This window comes from Clinocottus analis, unplaced genomic scaffold, assembly GCF_023055335.1.
Source record: "Clinocottus analis isolate CAN_PGR_092001 unplaced genomic scaffold, fCliAna1.0.p SCAF_15, whole genome shotgun sequence".
NCBI classification, from domain to species: Eukaryota; Metazoa; Chordata; class Actinopteri; order Perciformes; family Cottidae; genus Clinocottus; species Clinocottus analis.
The window spans coordinates 6956642-6980404 of NW_027175876.1; the positions used below are offsets into that span (position 1 = coordinate 6956642).

Genomic DNA, 23763 nt, shown 5'->3' on the forward strand with positions numbered 1-23763 from the left:
GAATTGACAATAAAGCTGACTCTGACTTTGTTTTCTTTCACTCTGCTCTCCAGGAACGAAGGCGACTGCGTGGAAGGCATGGCGGAGATCTTTGACATGCTGCTGGCCACCGCGTCCCGCTTCCGCTTGCTCAAACTCAAACCGGAAGAGTTTGTCTGTCTCAAAGCTATCATCTTGCTTAACTCCGGTGAGGCAACGCGTACGTGTGTGTATGTGTGTGTGTGTGTGTGTGTGTGTGAGTGTGTGTTTGTTTACAATTTGAGTCACCTCATTTGAAAACATTGTCGGGGAAACCGAGTGTCAACTGAAGCCTGGAAACCCTGACAGCAGGAACACTACCCTCATGAATACAAACGCTCTCCACCTCGAGTTTCTGAGTCGCAGGTCTATGTTTTTTGTTCCTGAGAGTAAATATTGAACAGTGTCAAACTACACCCACAGAGGTGTAGCCTGGACGCTGCTCGGGCACATTAGAAAGGCCTGTACATATGCCCGATAACTGTCTCCATGACAACATGAGGCAACAAGAGGCCTGTGTTTGTCCCGGAGATTGAGCTCTTCTACATTAGAAACCGAGTGCACTGAAATACCAACGGGATGACACATCTGGCACAGCTGCTGGAGCCGGAGGAACGTTTGATTGCTGTGTGGGCAAAACCTTTTCTAATTAATGCCCTGCTCTTATTCCCATGTGTGAGTCAGATCTTTTATCGAAGTTGAAATCTTTTTTTTTGCAGGTTTTATCACATTGTCACATGAGCATGTCTGTATGAGATGTATTACTCCGACGGAAGTCTTTTTTTTTTAAGACCAGAAAGGTCAAATTTAATGTTGGCCTATGTGTTTCCTCGGTCAGGTGCCTTCTCTTTCTGCACAGGCACCATGGAGCCGCTCCACGACACCGCAGCCGTTCAGCACATGCTGGACACCATCACAGACACTCTCATACATCATATCGGCCAATCGGGAGGCCCGGTTCAGCAGCAGTCGAGACGGCAGGCCCAGCTGCTCCTCCTGCTCTCCCACATCAGACACATGAGGTGAAATTCAATTGTAAAATTTCTCTTTTTGTTTTTACCAGAATATGTTTTTTAACATATTCGGCTGAGAATCACGCTTCATTAATACCACAGTAGTTCTTAGAAGTAGGAGGAGCTTAAAAGATGAAGCTTAAAAAGGGTTTTGGCTCATTTTCGATGCTCCGTCTCGATTTAACTATGGTTGTGTCTGAAATCACTCACTCGTCCAGAGAGTTCTGTGTAGAGGAGTGCTTGGGGGAGGTCGAGAGTTTTACGGCAAAATGGTAAAAACACTCTTGACACTACTGGCGTCATTTCCTCTCGCCGCTGACGATGGGACCATCCGTAAAAAATAAAAATGTAAGCTATTTTGTTGAGTTGCCTCCTTTCAAAATGTTTGAGTGAATTGAAGTTCCTCTGGTAAGCAGTGATGCAGCGTATATATGCTGAGGGTTCGCTGAGGTTGTCAATGTGGAGGCATTTGTATCATTTTATATTTTTATACTATTCTGACTTTAATCATGACATCTTTATGAGAAACTATGCTATAATGTTTTTTTTCCACATACTTTGACTTTTTTCATAATTTTTCTATGACATACTATGTTTGTATGTTTTTTTTAATCACACATATATTTTCATTTACACTATTTATTCTATGACAGTTTTATGTTGTTGAAAAATGTGTTTCAGGTCGAATTCTCCGTTGTTCAGATGAGTTTTATTCACTGTGCAGTAGAGACCGACGTTCTCTGCAACCAGAGAGAGTTCTGGGCATAGTCATATACAGATGTATATATATACAGATATATAATACAGTTATGTACAGTTATATACAGTTGTATGCAGTTATATACAAGGTTACAGGAAATAACAGGTACGCAAAAGGTGTGGGTTGGGCTAAGCTCCTCAGGAAGGTCGAGGGACCTTGAAACCTTCAGCAGCCACGATGTGTATCTGTGGTTTGTCCAGTGGAGTTGGGCGTGGTCACTGACTGTGCATGCTGCTCGCTCACAATGTTTTACTCACACAGGTTTGTTAATCAATGTGAATTAGTTTCTGTCTGCACAAAGCTAACACACACTAGCAAAGCTTTCTATGACAATTTTATAATATACTACACTATAACCTTTAAGTCACGTTTTCATGACATGCTATTTGTGATTTCTTAAAAAAAAAAAAAAAACTTTTTTTTTTTTACAATATACTATAATTTTTTTTATGCCATAATATACTATGCCATTATTAAAGTGATTTAATATACGTTGTCATTCATTCACTGTATTTCATTTGTATGACATACAGTACCATGACCTTTTTAATCATGTCTTCATGACATGCTCATAAATAATGAGTATGTCATTATTTCTATTATATGACATTTTTTCAAAATTCTTTTTTTTGTTGAAAATTGTTTGACCTTTTTAATGACATTCATGACATACTATTATTCCTTCTGCAGTTTTTATGACATACTATATACTATGACATTTTTAATGACCTTTGTATGACAAACTATACTATGACATTTCTCATGACATTTTTCTTCGTCTTCATGACATACTTTTGTATGACTTTTTTACATTTATATGACATACTATACTGTGACATTTTTCCTGACATTTATATGACATACTATGACATTTTCTCTGACATTTATATGACATATATACTCTGACATTTGTATTTAAAAAAAACACCAAACCTTTTCATTTTTATGATGTACTATACTAAGACTTTTTCATGATATATTTATGACACGATACTAGCCTTCATGGTTAGTATCGTGTCACCCCATGAACTGATTCAGTCATAAACTGCACATTTCCTCATCTCCCATTTTTAAAATGACTTTCTCTGCAGCAACAAAGGCATGGAGCATCTCTACAGCATGAAGTGCAAGAACAAAGTGCCTCTGTACGACCTGCTGCTGGAGATGCTGGACGCTCACCGCCTCCACCGCCCGGACAAACCAGGTGAGGCGTGGTTCCACGCTGACGGAGAGCCTCTCTCCGCCACCAGCAACGACAACAACAACTGCAGCAGTGTCGGCTTTTCGGGCGGTTCCAGTTCAGGACCCCGAGTCAGCCTGGAGAGCCCGAGCAGAGTCCCGACAGTCCTGCAGTATGGAGGATCCCCTTCTGACTGCACCCACGTCCTATGAGACCGAGCACAGAGCGCAGCATCTGAAGGTGATAGACATGTGTAGTACAGGAGGGCGTGTGGGAATGACACAAAATGGTTGTATTTGAATTAATTTCATGAGATAATTATTTATAAATTAAGTGATTTTATAGTTGTAGTTGTATATTTTTCCTTTGCACTACTCCAATTCACTACAATGAGCGTCAATGCAGTTAATCTTTTATGCTGCCTTTCATAATATCTGTGATTTTGAGTCAGCCTTCAACAACTCTACAAGTACAGCTCATTATCAAAGCGGCAGGTGTTGGGTCATATCGTGGCACTCTGGTAGCTTTGAAATGACGAGCAGCTCATTTTTCTTTCTGTTTGCAGAGACCAAAGTGCACTTCCTCTGGGCTTTAAGGGGCTATCGGGCTTTATTTTTACTTTTTACATAATAAGGATGATTATGCACTTCACTATGATACAACTGTAATCTACTTTGTTTAAATTCCAATATTGTTAATAATTGTATTTTCTGTCCACATACAATAAAAAAAATTAAATATATTTTGGAAGAAAGTCATTCTAATGATGAAATTGGGAAATGATCAGTGCCTCAGGATATCTGTTGAGTTTTAAATAACTAAAAAAAATTTGCACGATCAAATCCTAGAACACTGAATACATAAAGGAAGCCAAGCTTTATTGTTAGGAAACGTGCCCCTTTCCACAGCTTTTCGTGTGTAGTTGGTTTGTTCTTTATGCTTACCTGCGCCAAAGTTTGTTTTTCCCTGACTTAGTCTTAAATATTTGTTTGTGTGGCAGAGAGAATGAGCTATGAGGGGCTCCAATCGTATTTTATGCCAAGATGTTTGACTTGATGCAGTCGTTCAACATTTCAAACACTTCAAAGCTACAAGAAGTTATTGTTCATCCACTATTTTGGTGATTACATGTCAAGTTTGACTGGATTTACGCCTCCAGAAAATGTATCGTAATCCGTGTACACATGCGTTTTATTTTTAATTGTGTTTAAATAAGACGGAATTTGATCAAATTAAGAACATTTCTGATACGGAAAATTACCAAATAGATCTTGAACATCTTCCTCTCCAATGACACAAATAGTTGAAGCTGTACTCTTTAGCACAAAAAAAAGCAGGAAATTAAAATGTATGTTGCCAGGAAAGAAATTCAAAACAAAAAGTTAGTGAAGTTTCAAGTCATGAAATCTGGAGTCTGTGCCAATGAAGTCTGGAAAGTTATCATAAAGTAAAAATAAATTATTTAGCCACTTGAGTTGTGAAGTGTACATCCAGTCAAACCTGAACTGACATGTCATATGTTTACTGTGCATAAAAATAAAAGCATTCATGGGGAAAATATTGTTCAGTGTTTTTATCCTAAAGTCACACACGTAGGACACACGTAAATATTTTATGTTTTTATTATTTGCAAAGAGTATTCTTCATGAAGTGGGCATTAGCAAACTGTACATACATAAATAACATTTTCATATTTCATCATTTTTTACAGATTCTGCAGAATACTTATCGCAGTTAATACAAAGCTCACTATTTCATGTCGCAGTCGTCTACTAGAGCACTACCAGTGATCGTTTGGCTTTCTTAAAAGCAGGGGACTTTCAAGTGCATGCTCAAACAGAAAGATAAAAAAATAAGTGCCTGTATTCAAAGGCATTTCAACAAACATACTTATCAGTTGAGAACAGTTGTTTTTTTCTCCATCTCATTTCATATTTGCCCCAAATACTGAAATTAAACAGAAATAAATGCCTTGGCTATTGGGGAGAGAAGTCGGCCATCTTGGCCGGACGGCTTCAGAGCAGTACCTCCGGCAGTGCTATACGGTCCAATTTGAGCTTTAGCGCCATGTGAATACATGATCTCCAATAAAATGTTTCAAGTTCGTCCTTCAGAAAATACTCCTGCTGAGCTGATTTCTGTGCCGCTTCAGTCGTTAGGTTTGAATAGTTCTTCACATCTGAGACTGAATGATTGCTACTACAACTGCAAGTCTACTGTACAATTTACGGGTACAATAGCCCACTCGAGGTGGTTCTTTAGCTTAATCAATACTAACAATCTATAAACTGATTGAACGCTGAATAAATAATAGCAGCACTGGATATCATGGACAAAAAGCACGGTCGACTTTGGCTCCCAACATACAGTATATAAATAGTGCTTTGTTTTCATTGATTTCTCAGGTTTCTTCATGACCCTTAAAAAATAATATACACATTTAGGTTAAAACAGGAAATATCTAGACTAAAGGGAGGGGTTCTCCAAATGAAGGTCCATTTAATCTGGAGAGTGGACTTAAAGGGTTGAGGTGATCTCAGGAGAGTGGGTGTGCAATATAACATATCACCTCTGAATCACTTCATAAAGCATAAAAGCACCCCAGCAGGGGGAGAGTTTGTTGCTTTAGGGCACTGGGTGAAGAGGAAACATTCAGTGAAGTCCTTGGCAAAGCAGCAGGTAGATAGTCCGCTGCTCCTCATATGGGCGGAGGTCCATTGGTGTAGCGCAACATGGGGTGGAAGGAGCGGGCAAAGTTGTTGGCGTAGTGGCAGCTGTAGTCCTCCTCGCTCATGGGCACCAGGCAGGCCAGGCCGATCAGGAGCAGAAGGAGCAGCTGGACGGGAAGCGCAGCCCTGAGGACCCGCAGCAGGAAGGACTGGCCTTTTGAGGAGGATGAGGAGGAGGAGGAGGAAGAGGAAGAGGAGGAGACGTCATCCGGAAGGTCAGAACGGGAGGAAACGCAGCCAGCGGCGCCTGGTGATCTGCTCCGGCTGCCAGAAGACAGAGTTCAGTTAAAGACAGCAGAGAACAGACCGGAGTTCACTAGTATTTGCAAATCAGGTTAAGTGTCAAAACTAAAACAATACATAATTCATGTTCGAGAAGTATGAAGGCAAGAAGTTCTTTTGATTGAGCTTTGTTAAAAAGGTAATAGTATGCCATAAAAAGTAATTGTATAGTATGTCATGAAATGTCGTAAAGCGTAATTGTCTTAAAAAAAGCTATGAAAAAAAGTCATAAAAAAGTCATAAAGTAATTCATCACACGTCTTAAAAATGTCATACTCAAGCATGTCTTAAAAATACCCATTAGAAAGTCATAATATTGTCAATTATTTTTTAAAACAAATTTCAAAGAATGGTACGTCATACGTAGCGTATAGACAGAAATAATCAGGAGACGCAATAAATCTGGCAATTCTGTCATTTCAAATAGTCTAAAAAAACGTGTTTGCAAATACTACTTTACCCAAGTCTGACAAATGAATGAAGATTCAACAAACACTCAACAGGAAGAAAAGTGAAAAAGCAGCAAAAAGACTCAAATTCAACCGCCGGAGAGATCGAGAAAGTGACAAAAGTTGAACACCGAGACACACGTGTCCAGTGGACCTGCATACACGCACACATGACAGGCAAAAACCACAAACACTCGGAGAACGCCGGCTGTGTCTCACTGGGGGAACCGCTCTGGCTTTAGAGCCGAGTGTGTAAGAGTTCAATGCCACGTCTCATTCCAAACGGGCAGGAGAAATGCCAAATGCCTCGCTGCAGATTTCCACAGTGAGAGCCAAGACTCAAGGGAAATAACGGCATGTTCTTACTGCGACTCATCCTCGAGGAGGCTCCCTCACTCTATAGCCTCCCTCTTATATTTAGTCCTCCTGGATGCTACAATACGGCTGCTGTCAGCAAGAGGAACATCATTGTGTGTGTGTGTGTGTGTGTGTGTGTGTGTGTGTTCATATATGTAGTTCATGGCGACCCCTCCTGCCTTGTTGGATTTCAGTTTCCAAAAGCCCATTCATGTGAGATAGAGTACTTGCTTGGTATATACAGGACAACACTTATGGCAAGACTTGTCTAGGCTGAGTTGTCACCAGGCATTTGTGTTAATGTTGTTGGCATTTAATGGAAATCATAGAAAGTTAGATCAGAAATGACAGAGAGTCAGAGGTGGGTAAGTTAAGATTGTCTGGAAAGGAAACATAGGAAACAAGGTGGGAGTTAAGGTAGAAGGAAAAAAAAAAAGCAGGAGTTATTGCATCATATCCTCCTTTCAACTACGAAGAGAATAAAACAGGAAGGAAAAGGTGAAGAAAGAAAAACAGAGCTACAAGAACCAGGGCTGAGGGGCCACCGGGATTCAGATAATGACATCTAGTGGAGGAGAGCGCTGCATCACTCAGAGAGGAACGGCAAAAAGTATGACCAGGCAATATCTCATGATGCCATTCAAAAAGCAGCCGGGCAAAGAGAAGCAGTGAAACAAAACATTTAAAGGAGAAAGGGAGCGGCCTGATGTAGGCGATTCCCCACTCGTTTAAGAGCTGATAACATGGTCTCTAGAATGAGGGAGGATCATGGAACGCATGGTTAAAGCCATAAAACCAATCAACTAAAGCAGCTAACATCATATATCATCCAACAAGCTCATATATTTTACAATTAGTAAAACATATCGTATTGTGATTAATTGATTTTCTCATGGATTGAATGACTATAAATCACGTTTCTAGGCATGGCTGTGGTTCCATCATCATCCCATGTTTCTAGAGTCCGGGAGAGAGGTACCTGTGGCGCGGGCCGCTCTTAGGGTGTCCTGGGTGGGCCTGACTACTTTTGCCTCGAGGCTGTACCACGTAATGAGCAGGGAGGGGTAAAAGAAAGAAAAGAATGTTTCAGTCAAGGGCAAATAAAGACAAAGCTTTAGATGAGAGAAAAAACAAATAACATAAAGAGCCATAACATCGCTAGAGAAGGAATCATCAACAACGAAAGAGCAGCAACATAATCAATGACGGTGATTGACTTTCAGAACCAAGAAATCTGGCTTCTCTGGACTAAATTAGTTCAAGTCAAAAGAAACTGACAGAATTAAATATGCTTAACCATTAGTTACATAGTTGTAAAGAAGGAAAAAAGTAAGTTATTTCATAAATTAATTCCAAAAATGAGACCTAAACTAAACTATTGCAGAACAGTTTTAACAAGTGAAACGAAAAGCCAGGTTTTCTTGTACATTTTTGGCAGATCAACATGGTGTGGGCAGCACAAACATCTTAAAAAATGAGGGTTGGGGGAGGGGCAGCACACAATATGTTCATATGCACGTTAGTAGAACAATTGAAAAAGGGAAAACATCCATATCAATAAAAATAAAAGGGGGAGTCAAGTGAGAATAAGTAAGTATTTTGCGGTTTCTTATTGAACATCATGAGGGTAAAACATTACCGATCGTTTGCGACTTTGGACAGTCACCCTTGACTCGGGACCAGCTGACCCACAGATTTCTGATTTGCCAACAGGCAACGATAAGCAATCCTGAGAAATAAAGCAAAACAACAACCGTCACTACAATGTTCGACATAAAGCTGCTGCAGATGGAGAGGCAGCGGCCGCTCCTTCAACATCTAGCGAGCCCTCGCTCATTCGCTTTATATTCAGCATTTCTCTGACCTGCCGCGAGCCCGTGGTCTCCAGTCTCCTCTCCAGCCCGTCCAGGTCTGCGCTGACCTCCCTGAGGAGCAGCCTCAGCCTGTTCAAGATCACGTGCACCTTCTCCTGGGCCTCCAGACACTCGCTGCCCTGAGCTTGGACCTGCTCCGAGGCCGGCGGCTGCAGCAGCAGCGTCAGCGGTTTAGTGTTGACCAGCAGCTGAGCCGACAGCTCCTGAAGAGACGACACCTTCTGCTGCGAGTCCAGCAGCTCGCGCTTGATTTTCTGCAGGAAAAAAAACACACACGAAAAGAAGAGATAGCGGAGTCAGCAATGTGGTCGACATCTTTGTCTCCAATTTTTAAGAGAAAATAAAGAGCGCTTTGGCTCTCATGTTCATCTGCTAAGTTATTTCTGAACATATTTTAATTCATTAGTATTTGTTATCAGACATTGTATTAATGCTGCTGTTTAACGGTGAGATTAATATTTAAAAAGCACGAGCCTGCTGCACATTCAAAAGACATACCGTCAGTGTTTTGTGATGAGCTCGTAGTGTTTCCCGGTCCAGTCTGGGCGGGATCGGCACCACCTCATTCCTCCTGCGGTCGATGTTCTCCAGCCACAGCAGCAGGCCGTGGCTCATCTCATGGAACTCCTGAAATGGCATAATTGGCATTAGCTATGTGTTTTAGCATGGCTATGACATAAAGTCACATTATAGTCAGTCATACACGTTACAGAATGTCATATAGAGTAATGCAAAAAGTCAGAATGTAATACGACTGTCTCTTGATTATTGTTTCATAAATTTAAAATACAAGGAGCTGATTTGAAGTTCATTCCTCAAAACATACAATGTTTTGTTTGTGTACAACATTTTAAAACTTTTTTTTGCAAAGTTCTATTCATATAGATACAGGCTGAAAGTTATAAAAATGAAATGTATTTTTGTACAAAAGAAGGTGTAACACAATCAGAGAAAAGGTTGCCAATGAAATGGTATTCTTTCCGTACCTGGCACTGCATGAGCGCCCTCTGTAGCTCTTCCCTCCAGCCCTCCAGGGAGGTACCTAGCCGATCCCAGCGTGTGTTCATCTCCTTCAGCTTGTCCCTCAACTCCCACGCCTCCTCGGTGTCAGCCTCGGATTGGAGGAACTCTGCACTGCTCAGATTGATGGACAGGACCTCTGACTTGTGGGCATCGACCCCTTTCAGCAGCTCCTGAGGAGGCGAGTCAAAGGGGAAAGTAATCAAAACAGCATCTACATCTGGTAGATTATTTATAATGACACTGAACCATGAATGGGGCCAGACTGACTGGCTACAAGGTAGAGTAAGCTGAGAAAACACGAGGTACGAACAGACATCAGTGCAGCAAGATTAGGCTGCGTTTGATGTTTGTCATTAGGGTTTTATAGAACAGTGATATTTTGCAGATGTTTTACAGCAGCAACAGCGGGACTAGGTATTGAGGAGTGAATGTGTATGTAAGTGAGAGGACATACTTGTCAGCACCCTGCATGCAAAAGAGGACATTATGACCAAGGCCAGTGGAGGCAAATTACTGCAGACAAACTGTATTTCATGTACAGTTCTTAAAATTATACTGTTCAGGGACTGACAGATAAAAGTGCCAAGAATGCTGATGCTGCAGAACGGATGGTTCCAATTTCCAAATGCAAACAAAAGGAGCTCATAACAGCGTCCAGAGACTTTGATTATTCTGCTGTCTCTGAAAGAGACACGAAGGAAACGCACCTTGAGCTTCTTGATTCTCTGCTGGATGGTGTGTATGTCGGTGCTGAGATCGAGCTCTCGCAGCTGGTTGAGTTCGGCCTCCGACTGACCCAACCAGTCCTGCATGGCCTGCAGATCTGAGATCAGTTGCTGCCACTGCTGCAGGTTCTGCTTGTGCTTGTGCTTCTCACTCAGAGTCTGAGCCTGGATCAGCTCCCAGCGCTCGATCACACCTGAAGGAAACCAGACCACATATATTAAACATGGCTGGAAGGGATAATCTATCATGAATTGTGTACGTTTGTACACAACTGACCTGCACTTTGAGCGTCTGTGCTGGTGGGGTTGATGAGTCCTGGCATGTCATCCTCATCTTCAGTCAGCTCTCCCTCCGCTCTCTTCACGGCATCTATACTGCCTCGACACTCTCCCATCAGGCGCATCTGGAGTGATCAAGTCAATGTCATACGTTTTGGCTTGAAATAAAAGTGAATACAATCCCACGTGCATGTCAGAATGTGCCGGACTCACGTAGCCCATGTATGTGGAGTCCATGTCGGGGCTGGAGCTGTGGACGGTGGCCTCTCTCTGCTGGAGGTGGTATCGCCCTGCATCCAGAGCCTGATCCAGCTGTCTGAGACTGGCCTCCAGTTGGCCCGCCTCACCTGCACAAAGGTCACAACAAGGTCAAAAAAAGTAGGAGGGCAAATGTATCCATGACTTTTCATGCGCGTGCTGTTGGTGAGGAGACTCTGTGGTGGCATGCATTAGTCTGAATTGCTAAATAACAAAGAAACACACAAGGCAGGTTTTTATTCATATTAATGACAATATTAGCTGTGAAAGAAAAACAAAAACAAAGAGCACACGCGCAAGTATAAATGCAATGACATTAGCATTTAGTGATCTGGACTTCAGCATGCAATAATGTCACTTTTAATATGCCAGCGTTTTTCTGGATGGTGGGACATGCAGTCTGGATGGTGCTTCCTCGTGTGGTTGTGTTTTAGTGGATGTTTATGGCATGCTTTAATATGTCATGCTGCAGCATTCCTTATCAGAACCGGGGATTGCTGTTTCCTACCAGAGGACGATTTCAATGTTTTCTCAGTCAGTTTTATATAGGCCTCTGGGCTCTCTGGGATAACTACATCTGGGAAGAGAGACATACAACATACACTACTTACAATGTGGGCATGATCGAATGTGATATCTGTGCTAATTTCTAAAGAATTGTTAATGAGTTTGCATTGATCTGGATGTTCAGCTCAGAGCTCTCGATTTGAAATCTTTAGAAATGACGGGACCTCATCTGAAGACTTTTTGGTTGAGAGTCCCCAGGTGTCTCGTTTTAAAGACAGCTTCTACAGCAACATGTGAACACATTACAATAATGGAAACACATGTTTGTGTCATAATTTATTACTTCATGATTTAGTTTTTATTTGATGGCATACTGAATGTCTTGTCGTTTCTCATACTTGAGGAAACAATGATTATTTACTCAACCCTTAAACCATTTACACGTGATCAACTCTACTAAACATAACTCTTTCTTTTAAAAACACATCACTTAAATAATATTTATTTCAAAAATACACTAAATGAGCACATAACTGTTGTTGCTCTACAACTAATAATACATTTAATATTTGATTCAAACTGCTCATCAGCATTCATTCATATACTTGGTTTGAATTCACCAACCTGACAGCACTGCGACAGCCGTCCTCAGATACTCATCTTCTTCCTCTTGGCCTTGGCTCCTTTCCCCTGGGCCTCGTCCTCCAGGGCTGTCCAGGCCTCTGCTCAGGTCGTAGTCGTGGTCCCACTCCAACGGGATGGAGTCCACGCTAGCCGGGGTGTCGCGTCCCGAGCGGTCCGCCCGGATGAGGGCGGTCGTACCCGAGGCTGGACGGCTGGACGTCCGGGGCAGAGAGGAGTCGCCCCACTGCAGCTCGGAGAGCTCGCCACCTTCCTCCATGTCCAGCTCCCTGTCTGAACCGTCGAGCTCATCATCGGCCAGCTGGAAGACGGGAAAACATTCGTAGAAAGAAAGAAAGCAAGGTGATAAGAGGCACAGAAAAATGCAAGCATGAGAGACAATGCCAAATAACACACAGAAAATAGAGTCAGCCACTTTTGAGGTTAAATAATGATGTATTACATATCTTCAACTCTGTGAGAGAGCAGTTAGTGATGCGAGTGTGTGTGTGCTGTTAACATATGTCACCTGAGTGTGTATTCTGATCCCTACAAGCTGTCAGCGTGAGACTATGTTTGACACGTTTTCAGCGTGTAGGAGGACAGCTGTCGTGTACGTGTCATAGTCTTTACTCACAGGCAGTCGTGTGAGCTTCTTGTAGTATCTGTCGACTCGTCCAAAAACCTCCTGGCAGTATCTCTGCAGCTCCTCCAGCTCCTCCTCGATGACGGCGGCGTCCAGAGGTTCACTCTTCTCAATCAGAGCTTCCCCCTGTCTGAACACCAGCTCAATCTTCCCCGTGTTCAGGTAGATCTCCTGCTGGAAGGCCTGAGAAGCACAAACACAGAGCACAGGTCAGATAACTGCATCTAACAATAATGCAGATTATCTAACACTGTATTTAGCATTTAATATTTAGTGTCATGTATTCAATTAAATGTTTGAATTTCAGAAAATCACAGTTAAGCCAATTTAAAATGAAGGCCTCAAACCTGTTAAAAAACTAAGACTTCACTTTACAATGACGCAAAGAGGAGGAAAGCAATCACATCTTTGTATTTGAGAAACTTTAACCAGCAAACATTTTGAACTCTTTCTTAATAATCAATTAACCAAATATTGGTTTCAGCAATTGAGCGCAGCAAGACTTTTTAAACTCCACTTACATGACTACATTTAATATGATTTGTAGCCTCTTCCTTTTTTCTCCGCAACAAAAACATGGTATATATTATATGTTTCGTACTGATTCGTGGAGTCTTCATTTTAAACTAAATGCACTGTTCTTGCAATGTTTGGGTTCTGTATCAAGTTGGCTTGTTGAGTCAAGAACCAACACTCCCGTCTTACCCTGAGCTGTTTTATCTTGGCCTGTACGTCACACTCAGAGAAGTGCTCTATGTTGGTCAGTTGGAGGTCCATCTCAGTGAGCCACACCAGGATAATGTCTCGTGCCGTCTCAAACTCCTCCCTCTGGCTGATGAAGTGCTGCATAAACACAGACAAACAAACAAATATACTTTAATGCTTCTCTTTATCTCTTTAACTGAAGTAGTTCATAAGATAAGGTAATACAATTGGATATGGACATGGTTCATTGATACGAGAATAATAGAAGAGTTGGTCAGCACTGAAATATTACATATATATTACAACTAACTCTTGCAAACGTCAGTCAGTGAGCCAACAAGCGAAAACAAATGTTACCTTGAGTCTGCGTAGAATGGCGGCCACCCTCCTCTGCAGGTTATCCCATCGCCTGTTCCCATCATGCACCATTTTCCTGAGTTGGCAGGACGAGTCAGTGCGGTTCTCCCGGGCCAGGCGACGGTACTGTTTGTTGATGAGCTCCAGCTGGGTCAGGCACTCCTGCACCTGTCGCTGGAAGGCCTGCAACAAAAAAAAACAGACACACATATCCAAACACACACAAGTTAAAGATCTGAATAGGACACACACATTTGGAAATACACATGCAATATTACATTTGACTCTAAGTGTTTTTATGTGCATGCACAGTGAATACAAACAATAAACAAGGACTACGATGCCCCCGAATCTGTAAACATGTTTTCTGTTCTGCAGTGAGAAAGAAAATGCTAAAAACAAACAGATATAATATATAAACAAAAAATATCACACTAATAAGAGGTGTAGAAGCTTAAAATCCTGAAATATCAATCTGTAACTAAACTTTAAATTTCCAATCGGGCACAAAGCAGATCCAAATGGTGGTTACAGGCCGTAGAGCAGGAATGTGCACGTGCACAAAGATAGACTGCAGCAGCTGAGCAGACCAGAGCAGACGAGTTTAAGCAAGATCACACTCTTCTCTTTTTTCTATGATCTATCGCTCACATGGAAAATGTAAATGACTGACGTGAAACTTTAAAAACATCATAGCATGCAGATATAAAAACACAACATTTAAATCAAGCTACCAATTCAGCATGTATACATGCAAACACTGTGCAACTGTGTTAACAAACATGAAATAGACAAACCTCAAACTTTTTGAGCTCTTCTTTAGCGACAGTATACAGAACTCCAGAGGAGTTCGGCAGGGCTGCTGTTCTTTCTGAGGTCTTCAGCCAATCTTCAAATCTGGAGTAATCATCCAGAAACCTCTGCCACAACCTCCACGTCTCCTCAATCCTGCACAGATGAAACTGCTCAGTGATGTCGTTTTAAACGTCTTAAATATAAACACATGGTTCTATGATTAGTATTAAAAGCAAGAATATTATAGTATACTATAAAAGGCAGTGGGATCTTGTCGGTATCAAGTGCATGTTGATGTATTCTCATAGATCAAAAACACTGAATTGCCCAATCAAGGCATAGTTATAGAAAGAAACCTGTCTGCTATGTCTGCTCAAATATAACTTATAAAACTCTTAAACCACACAAAAGATGTCCCCTGGGCATGAATATGAATGCATATGTATAAAAGAATTGATGAAAGTGGCACTGACTTGAGCCTCCTCTCCATGGACATTGCACAGATGTTCCTCCAGCGCCTGTCCAGCCCTCTGGTGGCGTGCTGGATGGAGTCGCACTCCGTCTCGGTGGAGCAGGCGTCGCAGTCGTGGAGGAGGACTTCACACAGGTTCAGCACTGACGCCACTCCTGTGCTGTGTTTCTCTATGTCCCTCTGCAGCTCCTGCAAGCCAGAATGATAACTTGATTTTTCATGTTGTTTGTGTGTCTTTTAGCATTTCTCGCAATGCTGGAAAAATGTTGCTTGATGTCTCCTGACCCTACTTGCTTTTGCTCCACATGTGGATTCTATGCCATACATTAACAGTAAATGTATGTGTTAGCTAAGTCTGCAGCTCTGAAGAGGAAGGAGGTCAGTGGGGTCTCGCGTTTAGAGCTGCATCTTGGCAAAAAGAAGGATACTGACACTGACTGAAGGCGAGCTTTAAGCAAACAGCCAGACATGTATTCATGCTGGGATTTCCTCCTGTGATTCAGCAACACTCATTTTCCACCAACGCAGGTTGAGTCATAAAGTGCTGCTGTTTCTACAGTTTTTACATAAAAAGGACATACTGACAAAGTAGATGAGCTTGTCTGTGTCTGTGAAGGTGCTTGTACATTTGAGTGTGCGTTTGTCTCGTAGTGTGCGTGCAAGACGTGATGTAATTTCCACTTAGCAAATATTTTTTCAAACAGAGAATGTGTTGATTAATTTTGCATTCTTAGAAGGCTTAAAAAAGAAAATATCAATAAAGTATTCTGCTTGGGAATGCGTGTGGTCCCACTTGCCTGCTGCTGGTTGAGTTTCCTCTGAATCTCCTGGTCGTCACAGGTGTCGTAGACGATGGGCCTGGACAGCTCTGTCTCGATGTGAGCCAGCCATGAACGCAGGCTGCTCATGTTTTTATCCAACTGCTGCACGGCCACAAGGGTCTCCCTCAACTTCTTCACCCTGGTAGACAAACAGATGCCAGAGCAGAAGAGAAACATGAGGTTGAGGAGGAGTATTTCTGAACTGCATAGATAAATATGTCGGAAGTGATGAATCCTTACGTGACCTGACATAACAACTGGGAACCATTTGTCATATAGTTTTGATAAGAGTGAAGGAGTTGGCCACATTATATAACATAAACAAACCAAAGACCATTATCTGGTAACAATAGACACATTTAGCGTGCCGAAACCTGCTTTAAGGCGTCTCACAACATGCTGTCGTAATTTAATTTCCCCGTTCACATTACGGGATGATATATTGCATAACTGTCACACATAATCTACTGCACACACTACTCTTTGGTCAAACGCAAACTGCAAATAATTAAGGTATAAGCAGCATTTGTTTTAACTTGTTATATACGGTTGCTCAGCTTCACTGGTTTATTTTGATTTCAATCAAACAATGCTTCTATCTCCACCGTCACTAACAATGACAGTACCATCCTGCTGTTGTCTGAACTATCAGGAACTCACTGTACTGTACAGTCCTGTAACCCCGACTGTACTCCAGAAACCCAGACTTGTTTAAATAACATTTAAGAAAATATTTTTACACGGTTATACCAGATCTCCAGTTAACCATAAAACTACGACAAAATAAGTAAAATAAACATTGCAAAAAGAAGATGTAGCTCTTTGTAGCGCAGAAACATATTTAAAACTTTCCTATCTGTGTGAAGCACTTATCATAAATAATCCTTGAGAAAGATTATGCTACATAGCGGGAGCTGGATAATAACATATAACATGATCTATTTTAAGAGAATGAGAAAAATAAACTTTGCATGAAGAAAGCACATGGAGCTCTTTCAAGACTGTAAACTCTTGTTGTGTACAAAGCGGTCTTAGGAAAACAAAAATTCTCAAGTTTCTCCTGCCTGTTGACATCACAGTCACAATCCGGCAGATCCTCACTCGGGCATCCTGCCATATTATCCGTGCCTAAGTCCAAAACCATGGGGGTGCAGAATTTCCAAAGGTGACGTTAAAGTCAGGAAGCGTAACGTTGCCGATCCAAACACTCTTCTGACTTTTGTCTGTGTGCTCCACATGGAAGTGTCTCTGAACTCTGTGCGGAAGGGGAGGGGGCGAGCAGGTAGTGGTGGCACAACTGTGACGACTCAACTGCTCTCCAAGGTTAAAAAAAGAGAACCCCAACAGTTGTGTGTGGGTGTGTGGGTGTGGGTGTGAGTGTGCGTGTATAGGGGCGGGGGAGGAGGGAGGAGGGAGTGCCTGAGAGTGACAAGTGCTGCTGTTTCTAAAAAGAGACGTACAGTCAGAGGCATGTGACACAGAGCTGGCCTGTGTCTGAGTATCATACACCAAACACACACAAATGGGACTGTGAACAGACGCAACAGCTGGAGGCTCCATGCACGAGAGCAAACCTCAACGGATAGTGCACAACGAGAAGAGAACATTTCCACTAAACCATATCCGCTGGAGAATAATAGATCCTTGTTTCTTCGTAAAATAAAACCTCCAAAATCTGTCAATAAATGAACCCACCAGAAAAAGAAATCTCAAGAAAACACTTGCATGTAAAGTGCTCTGCACTCTAAGACTCTACAAACTGTTTGTCCTGTTGTTTTTAAGCAAAAGACTTTATAAAGAGACAAAGAGAGTGCAGCTGTCTGCATGAGGTCGGACACCGTCCTCCCCTTTCTTCCTTCATCCACTACAATCTCAGAGGACAACAGCCGGAGGACTGCAGGGGGGGAGGGGCGATGGGGCAGCTGGGTAGTTAGAGTCAATGTTTGGGGTCATGTCACTTTCAATTCACAACACACAGAAAGGAGGAGTTTATGTTTTACATAGTTTCAAGATTAAATTAACACAAAAAATTAAAAAGAATACCATGTTGCCAACTACTCTGTAATGCCAACTCTGGTAAGTGGAGGGAAAATGTCATGAAGATACCATAGTAACAAAGAGAGGCCAAAGCAAACCTTCATTGATAAAAAAATAAATAAATACTCCACTCGGAGGAGTGATGCGATATATATATACATATATATATATATATATACATATATATATATATATATATATATATATATATATATATATATATATATATATATATATATATATATATATATATATATATTCATTGATCAGACCACAAGCTACAGCCAAAATAGATGGTGATTAAATAAACCTGTGTACAATTGTTCTTGTACACACATTTTGTTTTTAACCTTTTTAAATAATAATTGTGTCCATCTGACTGATATTATCCATGAATCATGCAATATAAGACCATGAGTAGCTTCAACCATCAAACAACCCTCTGAACCGGCTCTTCAGAGTCTTGGACACCCACCTGGCGGCGATGAGGTCCAGCAGGTGTTGCCAGCGCTCGCTGACTTTGCTGAGTTTGTGTTGGATCTCGGCCGCCTTGCTGTCCTGGCTGGACCTGGCCAGGCGCGCGCCCATAATCTGCAGCTGCTGCTTGTTCTCCTGAGCTACACCGATCTCCTCCTGGTAGTCCTGGTAGAGAGACATGCAGTCGGTCACCACTGGGAGGTGCGAGTGTGGTGTATAGTGTTTGTGTGTCTATGCAACTGTGCATTAGAAGTACAGATGAGACCACGTTAGTAAATCAAGGTTTGTTTTTAAAGAAATCTCAATACATTTGCCCTTTTTTTAAGGAACCTTTTAAAAAGTACACATGTTGATAACCCTTGTCTGCAAGCTATAGTGGTCTCAAGTTAATTTATTGCTCTAATTGTTGTAAAATCATAGCAAATAATTAACATTTAGGTATAATTTGGGCAGTAAACATAGTACATAGTACATAAATCCATCTGTCCATAACAGTGGCCAAGATTTGGGAATGTCAAAACTATCTGGGCTCAGTTTGTTGTGCCGAGTGAACGTCTTCATGAATAGTGTTGCGTTTCATTAATTTGTACATTTGAGGTATGTTTTCTGTTGCGTTAAATCACCTTGCGGAGCTTTTCGATCATCTCTTCAATGCTGATGTCTCCATTCTGAGAGACCTTGCTCTCCATCTGCGTGAGCCACTCGCATAGCTCCTTGTTTTTCTCATTGAACACCGCCCACTCGTTCAACTTCTCGCTCACTTGCTGCCTGCGTAGAGAAAGCTGAAGGGGCAAAAAGAGTCAAAATATGAAAAACACGTGACGCTTTGGTGGTTAACAAAGATTAAACGGAAAGCACAGAATTGACGCAAGATAAACTTAAAGAAATAATTAATAAAATAGATGATTAAACATTTTATGCACAAAAAAATACTTAAGCATCAACGAGACTATGCCCAGTTCTGGTAATTAAATCCACAAATTGAGGAAGACACTGCAGATTGTAACACAAATAAGTCTGAGATTACACAGAGAAAATTTAAAATAGACCAGTATCAGCCTTTCAAAACACCCAACAAAAAAATGAAAATAATATCCTGGTCTAAGATATGATCCATGCGTCTGTGTGAATCTACCTGGTGGCAAACCTCCCCCCACTGGCGCTGGAGCAGCTGGAGGCGTTCCTGTAGGACTGTGATGTCATCTGCACTGACCACGCCCTCCAAGGAGTCCCTCAGCAGGAACAAGGAAGTGAGGTCATCGGTCCAGCCCTCCACACTGCTTTCCAACTCCTGCATCCACATGAAAAGAAATGATTTACAAAAGTGGTGACCCATAATCTTAAACGTGTGACACTCAGATTAGCCTGCTCACCAACAGCCAAAGTCTAAAGCAGGAAAACCACAAAACAGAATAACTGAAGCTGAACTGCAGCGGCTGCACCCTCATAAATAGTGATGAAGAGAAGCAAAACAGAAAACTGTCTATAAATAGTACAGCAAAACGTTCCTCAGAAAGATACACAATTCCTACTAAATGATTTAGTTTTTCAGAAAATTAAAATAAAAAAGAGTAACATGTTAGAGTCACATATTAATACAAATCAGATCCATTGAAGACTAAAGCGCAATATAAAGTAACGGACGCATCAAACCTTGTGTCGCCTCCTCTTCCGTCATTGTGACGGTTTTGCAGCGGTGTAATCATTTGTTGACCTGGAGAATGTCTCCATTATGCAATACGCACAAAAGGAAGCACACACACATACAAAAATATACCCCCACTGCAAGCAGGGATGCTGTGTCTCTCTCTCACTCTCATGCGCATGCTCTCTCTCTCTCTCTCTCTCTCTCTCTCTCCCTCTCTCTCTCTCCCTCTCTCTCCCTCTCTCTCCCTCTCTCTCTTTTGCCCCACCCCCTCTTTTCTTTCAGCTGATGCTAACTATATGCAGCTATTCTCACAGCCCTCCTCCTCCTCCTCCCTGAGGAGCTCAGGACATGTCAAGCATGAAGCATGACTGTGTGCGGTTAACGACAAACTGAAAATCACCAGAATGTGAATTTTCGCATCATCAGACAGAATAATAATATAATATAATATTTCTTGACCCAAGACAGGCTAATGCTTGAAAAAATATTATGAGAAACAGATCAGATACAAGACAACAAAAAACAAGTATTGTGCATTAAAATGTGCTGAAGATTCAAAATGATTTCCCCCTGCAGGAAAAAATAACTTAATGTATAAAAACAGGACAACCAAGGTCACACAGTGTGACAGCAGCGGATAGATAGTCATGTGTTTGATTGCTTCTGGTTTGTCTGTTTACATGTTTGTCCTCAGAGCAAAGGGGATGTGTGAAAGAGAGCGAGACAGAAAACACAATTTGAATATGTGTATATTAGACTCTCTCACCTTGCATCTGATCTGCTCTGAGTGCAGCTCCTCATGGTGGTCAGGCAGTGGCACAGACAGCTTCCTCTTAAAGGCCCTCAGCTTCTCCAGTGACGCATTTATGCCCTTCTCACATCGCTCCCAGTTCTATAGACACACACAAACACACACAGCAAGAATTAGAGCATAAAACACACACACATTGTGAGAGCTAAATTATTCCTGCAGCTGCAGAATAGACAGGCACACACACACTCACTCACAAGGTTTGAGTCAGGTCACATCACCTGTCATGCTGTATACAGCTCATGGAGCCCTGAACCTCCGTAGCAACCCCATGAAAAGAGTGATACAGCAAAAATCCAACGGCAAAAGATGAGAATTAACACAGTTTCATTCAGAGGTTTTGCTCCGAAAGGGCGGATTAAAGCTATTTTTAGAACCTGAGGAACGGTTCAATTCAGGATGAAACAGGGTCAGAAATGCTGCAGCAGAGTGGCACACCTGAAGCAAGAGTCAGGAAGTAAAGGAAGTACCTGCTGCTCTCTAAGTGTAATCCCAGGAGGAGAGACAGAGTAACTGAGATCGTAAGAGAATAAGATTAAGAAGACGAAAGGAAAGAACCATGTTCAACAAAAAAGCCAGATTTCCAGATACATCTTTTATAGTGCGTCACTCAGTCCCATTCAAAACAGGACACTATCACAGTCTGCAATTTACCTCGCAAAGTTCAAATCATTACATCTCACTGTGCAGTGTCTGCACTCTGCATGTGCATGTGTGTGTGGCAGGTTGTGTTTATGTGGATGTGTGCTCTGGCCTGACAATGTTGGGCTGTATTGTGCCACATGCTTTGACATGTGCGCAGATGCAAATTTATCTGAAGACAGGATTAAGTGTGCTCCATCTCTGTCCTTCTTCAGGAGTGAAGACACAGCGTTGCATAATTCATGTGGTGACCTGGTTCCAGTGTCCTGCAAGTCCAACCGAGCGGCTCATTAAGGGCTCAGATGCCCTTCAGCACCCTTCACAGCAGCACGGTAGAGACAGCCGTGCTTGCCTTCAACACAGACTGTGCTCAAATGAAAACCTGCAATAGTACAGGATGTCCCACAATACATCACTGAACTGTTCTCTCTTCATTTGCTGCAATCTACTGTCTGTATAATGACAAATATATCAACTTTTCTAACATCGAGTGTAGAAACCAAAATATAGAACAGAAAGTGGAACAAATGAGGGTAAGATTACATTAAAAAAAGACGTATTTATGTGATGTTTTACTGTAGTTTAGACATGAAAAGATCAAGAAAGCAAAAGACCCCCCCCAAAAAAAGTATGAAAAGATGTTCATTATTATTCCAGCTGTAGTTTTTTCTTACCTTGAGCAGGCCGTGTAGCTCCCTTCTCTGCTGGTCCAGCCGATGGTGGGCGTGCCTCCACCTTTCCTGAATGTCCATCAGCTCCGTCTGCAGGGTCGACTCGGCCCTGGCATCGGCCGTCAGCAGCAGGCTCCTGCCGGCCTCCACCGTCAGGATGTAGCCTCCATGCTGCCTCTGCAGCACCCGCTCCCTCAACTGGAGGAGCAGAGACAGGGACAGTGGGCAGAGTGGATAACGGTTAACTAAGGGAGTCTAAGGTTGGAGAAGAGGTGAGGGTTTGTTAGTGAGAAGAGGATATTTAGTGCTAAGTTAAATATGAAGTTTTTTTCAAGCGGACAGAAAAATATATTTTTAGCACAGCTTTCGAATAAAAGCAGGTTTTAATCATCTTTGATTAATCAAAAACACATTTTATTCACACTATTTTTTCAAATAGAATACATGTTTGTAAAGGTGGAAAAGGTAGATGAAAAAAGAAAACTTTCAATTATCTTAAAATCCTCTTCAATTGACCTCATAAATAAAGAACATTTCTTAAATAAGCTTTAAGGGGAAATAATTAGTTGGGAGAGTCAGTGAGTACTTTAAATTAATATTAATTAGAATTAAAACTTGCAGAGATAATAAAGCATACATATTTTAGAAAAAGTCATTTCAGAGAAGATTAGAAATTTGATTAGGTGATAAGTGAAGGACTTACCTGAATCTGATCTAATAGGTTTCTGGCCTGCTGCAAGGCGACTGGTTCTCCTGGCTGATGTTCATCTGGATCACGCGTCACTTCCTGAAGCCATTGAAGCAGCTTCTCTGACATCTCCTGGTACTTCTGCCACTGACGGACCAGGCTATCAATAATGCCCCTTCGTTGCTGAGCCCGTCTCACTACACCTTGCCACTGATTGCCCAACAAGGCCAGCTTCACACTGAAGTCATCTCTGTTCGGGGGACGAGAGCGAGAGCAGCGTGTAAGCTCCTCCCCACTGGATACATTTGAATGAGATTGGCATTTTCATATAAATAGGATTGTGTGTATCTATGTGTGTCTTTACCTGTCATCTACTTGTCCCTGGTCCAACATATGATGGCCATCATTGATGATGGAGTAGAGAATCTGTTGCCTGCTAAACATCTCTGCCTGGAACAACTGCCAGTACACAAACATGCTTAGATACATATATAAATAGCGCATACACTACCTACAAAGACAGCATTAGATGCACACATGTTCTTTTAATGCTGCTCTGACCTCGTGGTCTCTCTGCTGCTCCAGCAGATTCAGGTAGTTTCCTGAAACCTCAGCGGCGAGCTTCTGTTCGGTCTGAGACAGGAACTCCATCCACACCTCACACTTCTGGAGGAAACTCTGCTGTTGGAGCAACACTGCCTGCAGTTTACTGGACGGGGACAGAGGGAAGTCGTTTGGAAAAAAGGTTTAGTGACAAATTACACTTTTTTTTTAAATGTATGTCATTGTAAAGTTACAAAATACAAAAAACAAATTGTCCGAACATTGAATTTCAAAGACTCCCAGGCCTGTAAATACAGGACTGTATATAATAATGTAAAAAAAAAACAGTTATCTTTTTCCTATCTATATTCAAGA

At 41.8% G+C, this 23763-nt stretch overlaps 2 protein-coding genes across 4 annotated transcripts in view; one reads left to right on the forward strand and one right to left on the reverse strand.

Moving 5' to 3' along the window:
• Nucleotides 1–4517, forward strand: part of armt1 (acidic residue methyltransferase 1) — a 21925-nt gene extending 17408 nt beyond the window's left edge. For all 3 annotated transcript variants that reach the window (XM_068576734.1, XM_068576735.1, XM_068576733.1), the window contains 3 exons: nt 54–187; nt 857–1040; nt 2883–4517. In XM_068576734.1, the coding sequence (XP_068432835.1) occupies nt 54–187; nt 857–1040; nt 2883–3183 (619 nt within the window). In that variant the 3' untranslated portion in view covers nt 3184–4517. The remainder of the gene's footprint in view (nt 1–53; nt 188–856; nt 1041–2882) is intronic.
• Nucleotides 4518–4599: 82 nt separating this feature from the next.
• The window catches only part of syne1a (spectrin repeat containing, nuclear envelope 1a), a 113983-nt gene continuing 94819 nt past the window's right edge, over nt 4600–23763 (reverse strand). The window contains exons 122-145 of the mRNA XM_068576618.1: nt 23407–23554; nt 23210–23304; nt 22861–23095; nt 22161–22355; nt 20800–20925; nt 19521–19676; nt 19009–19167; nt 18384–18550; nt 15848–16010; nt 15052–15239; nt 14581–14731; nt 13784–13966; nt 13427–13564; nt 12713–12904; nt 12079–12397; nt 10903–11036; nt 10688–10814; nt 10393–10604; nt 9649–9855; nt 9161–9289; nt 8653–8916; nt 8428–8517; nt 7768–7826; nt 4600–5964 (exon numbers count right to left, since the gene is read on the reverse strand). Of these exons, the coding sequence (XP_068432719.1) occupies nt 5670–5964; nt 7768–7826; nt 8428–8517; nt 8653–8916; nt 9161–9289; nt 9649–9855; nt 10393–10604; nt 10688–10814; nt 10903–11036; nt 12079–12397; nt 12713–12904; nt 13427–13564; nt 13784–13966; nt 14581–14731; nt 15052–15239; nt 15848–16010; nt 18384–18550; nt 19009–19167; nt 19521–19676; nt 20800–20925; nt 22161–22355; nt 22861–23095; nt 23210–23304; nt 23407–23554 (4132 nt within the window). The 3' untranslated portion in view covers nt 4600–5669. The remainder of the gene's footprint in view (nt 5965–7767; nt 7827–8427; nt 8518–8652; nt 8917–9160; nt 9290–9648; nt 9856–10392; nt 10605–10687; nt 10815–10902; nt 11037–12078; nt 12398–12712; nt 12905–13426; nt 13565–13783; nt 13967–14580; nt 14732–15051; nt 15240–15847; nt 16011–18383; nt 18551–19008; nt 19168–19520; nt 19677–20799; nt 20926–22160; nt 22356–22860; nt 23096–23209; nt 23305–23406; nt 23555–23763) is intronic.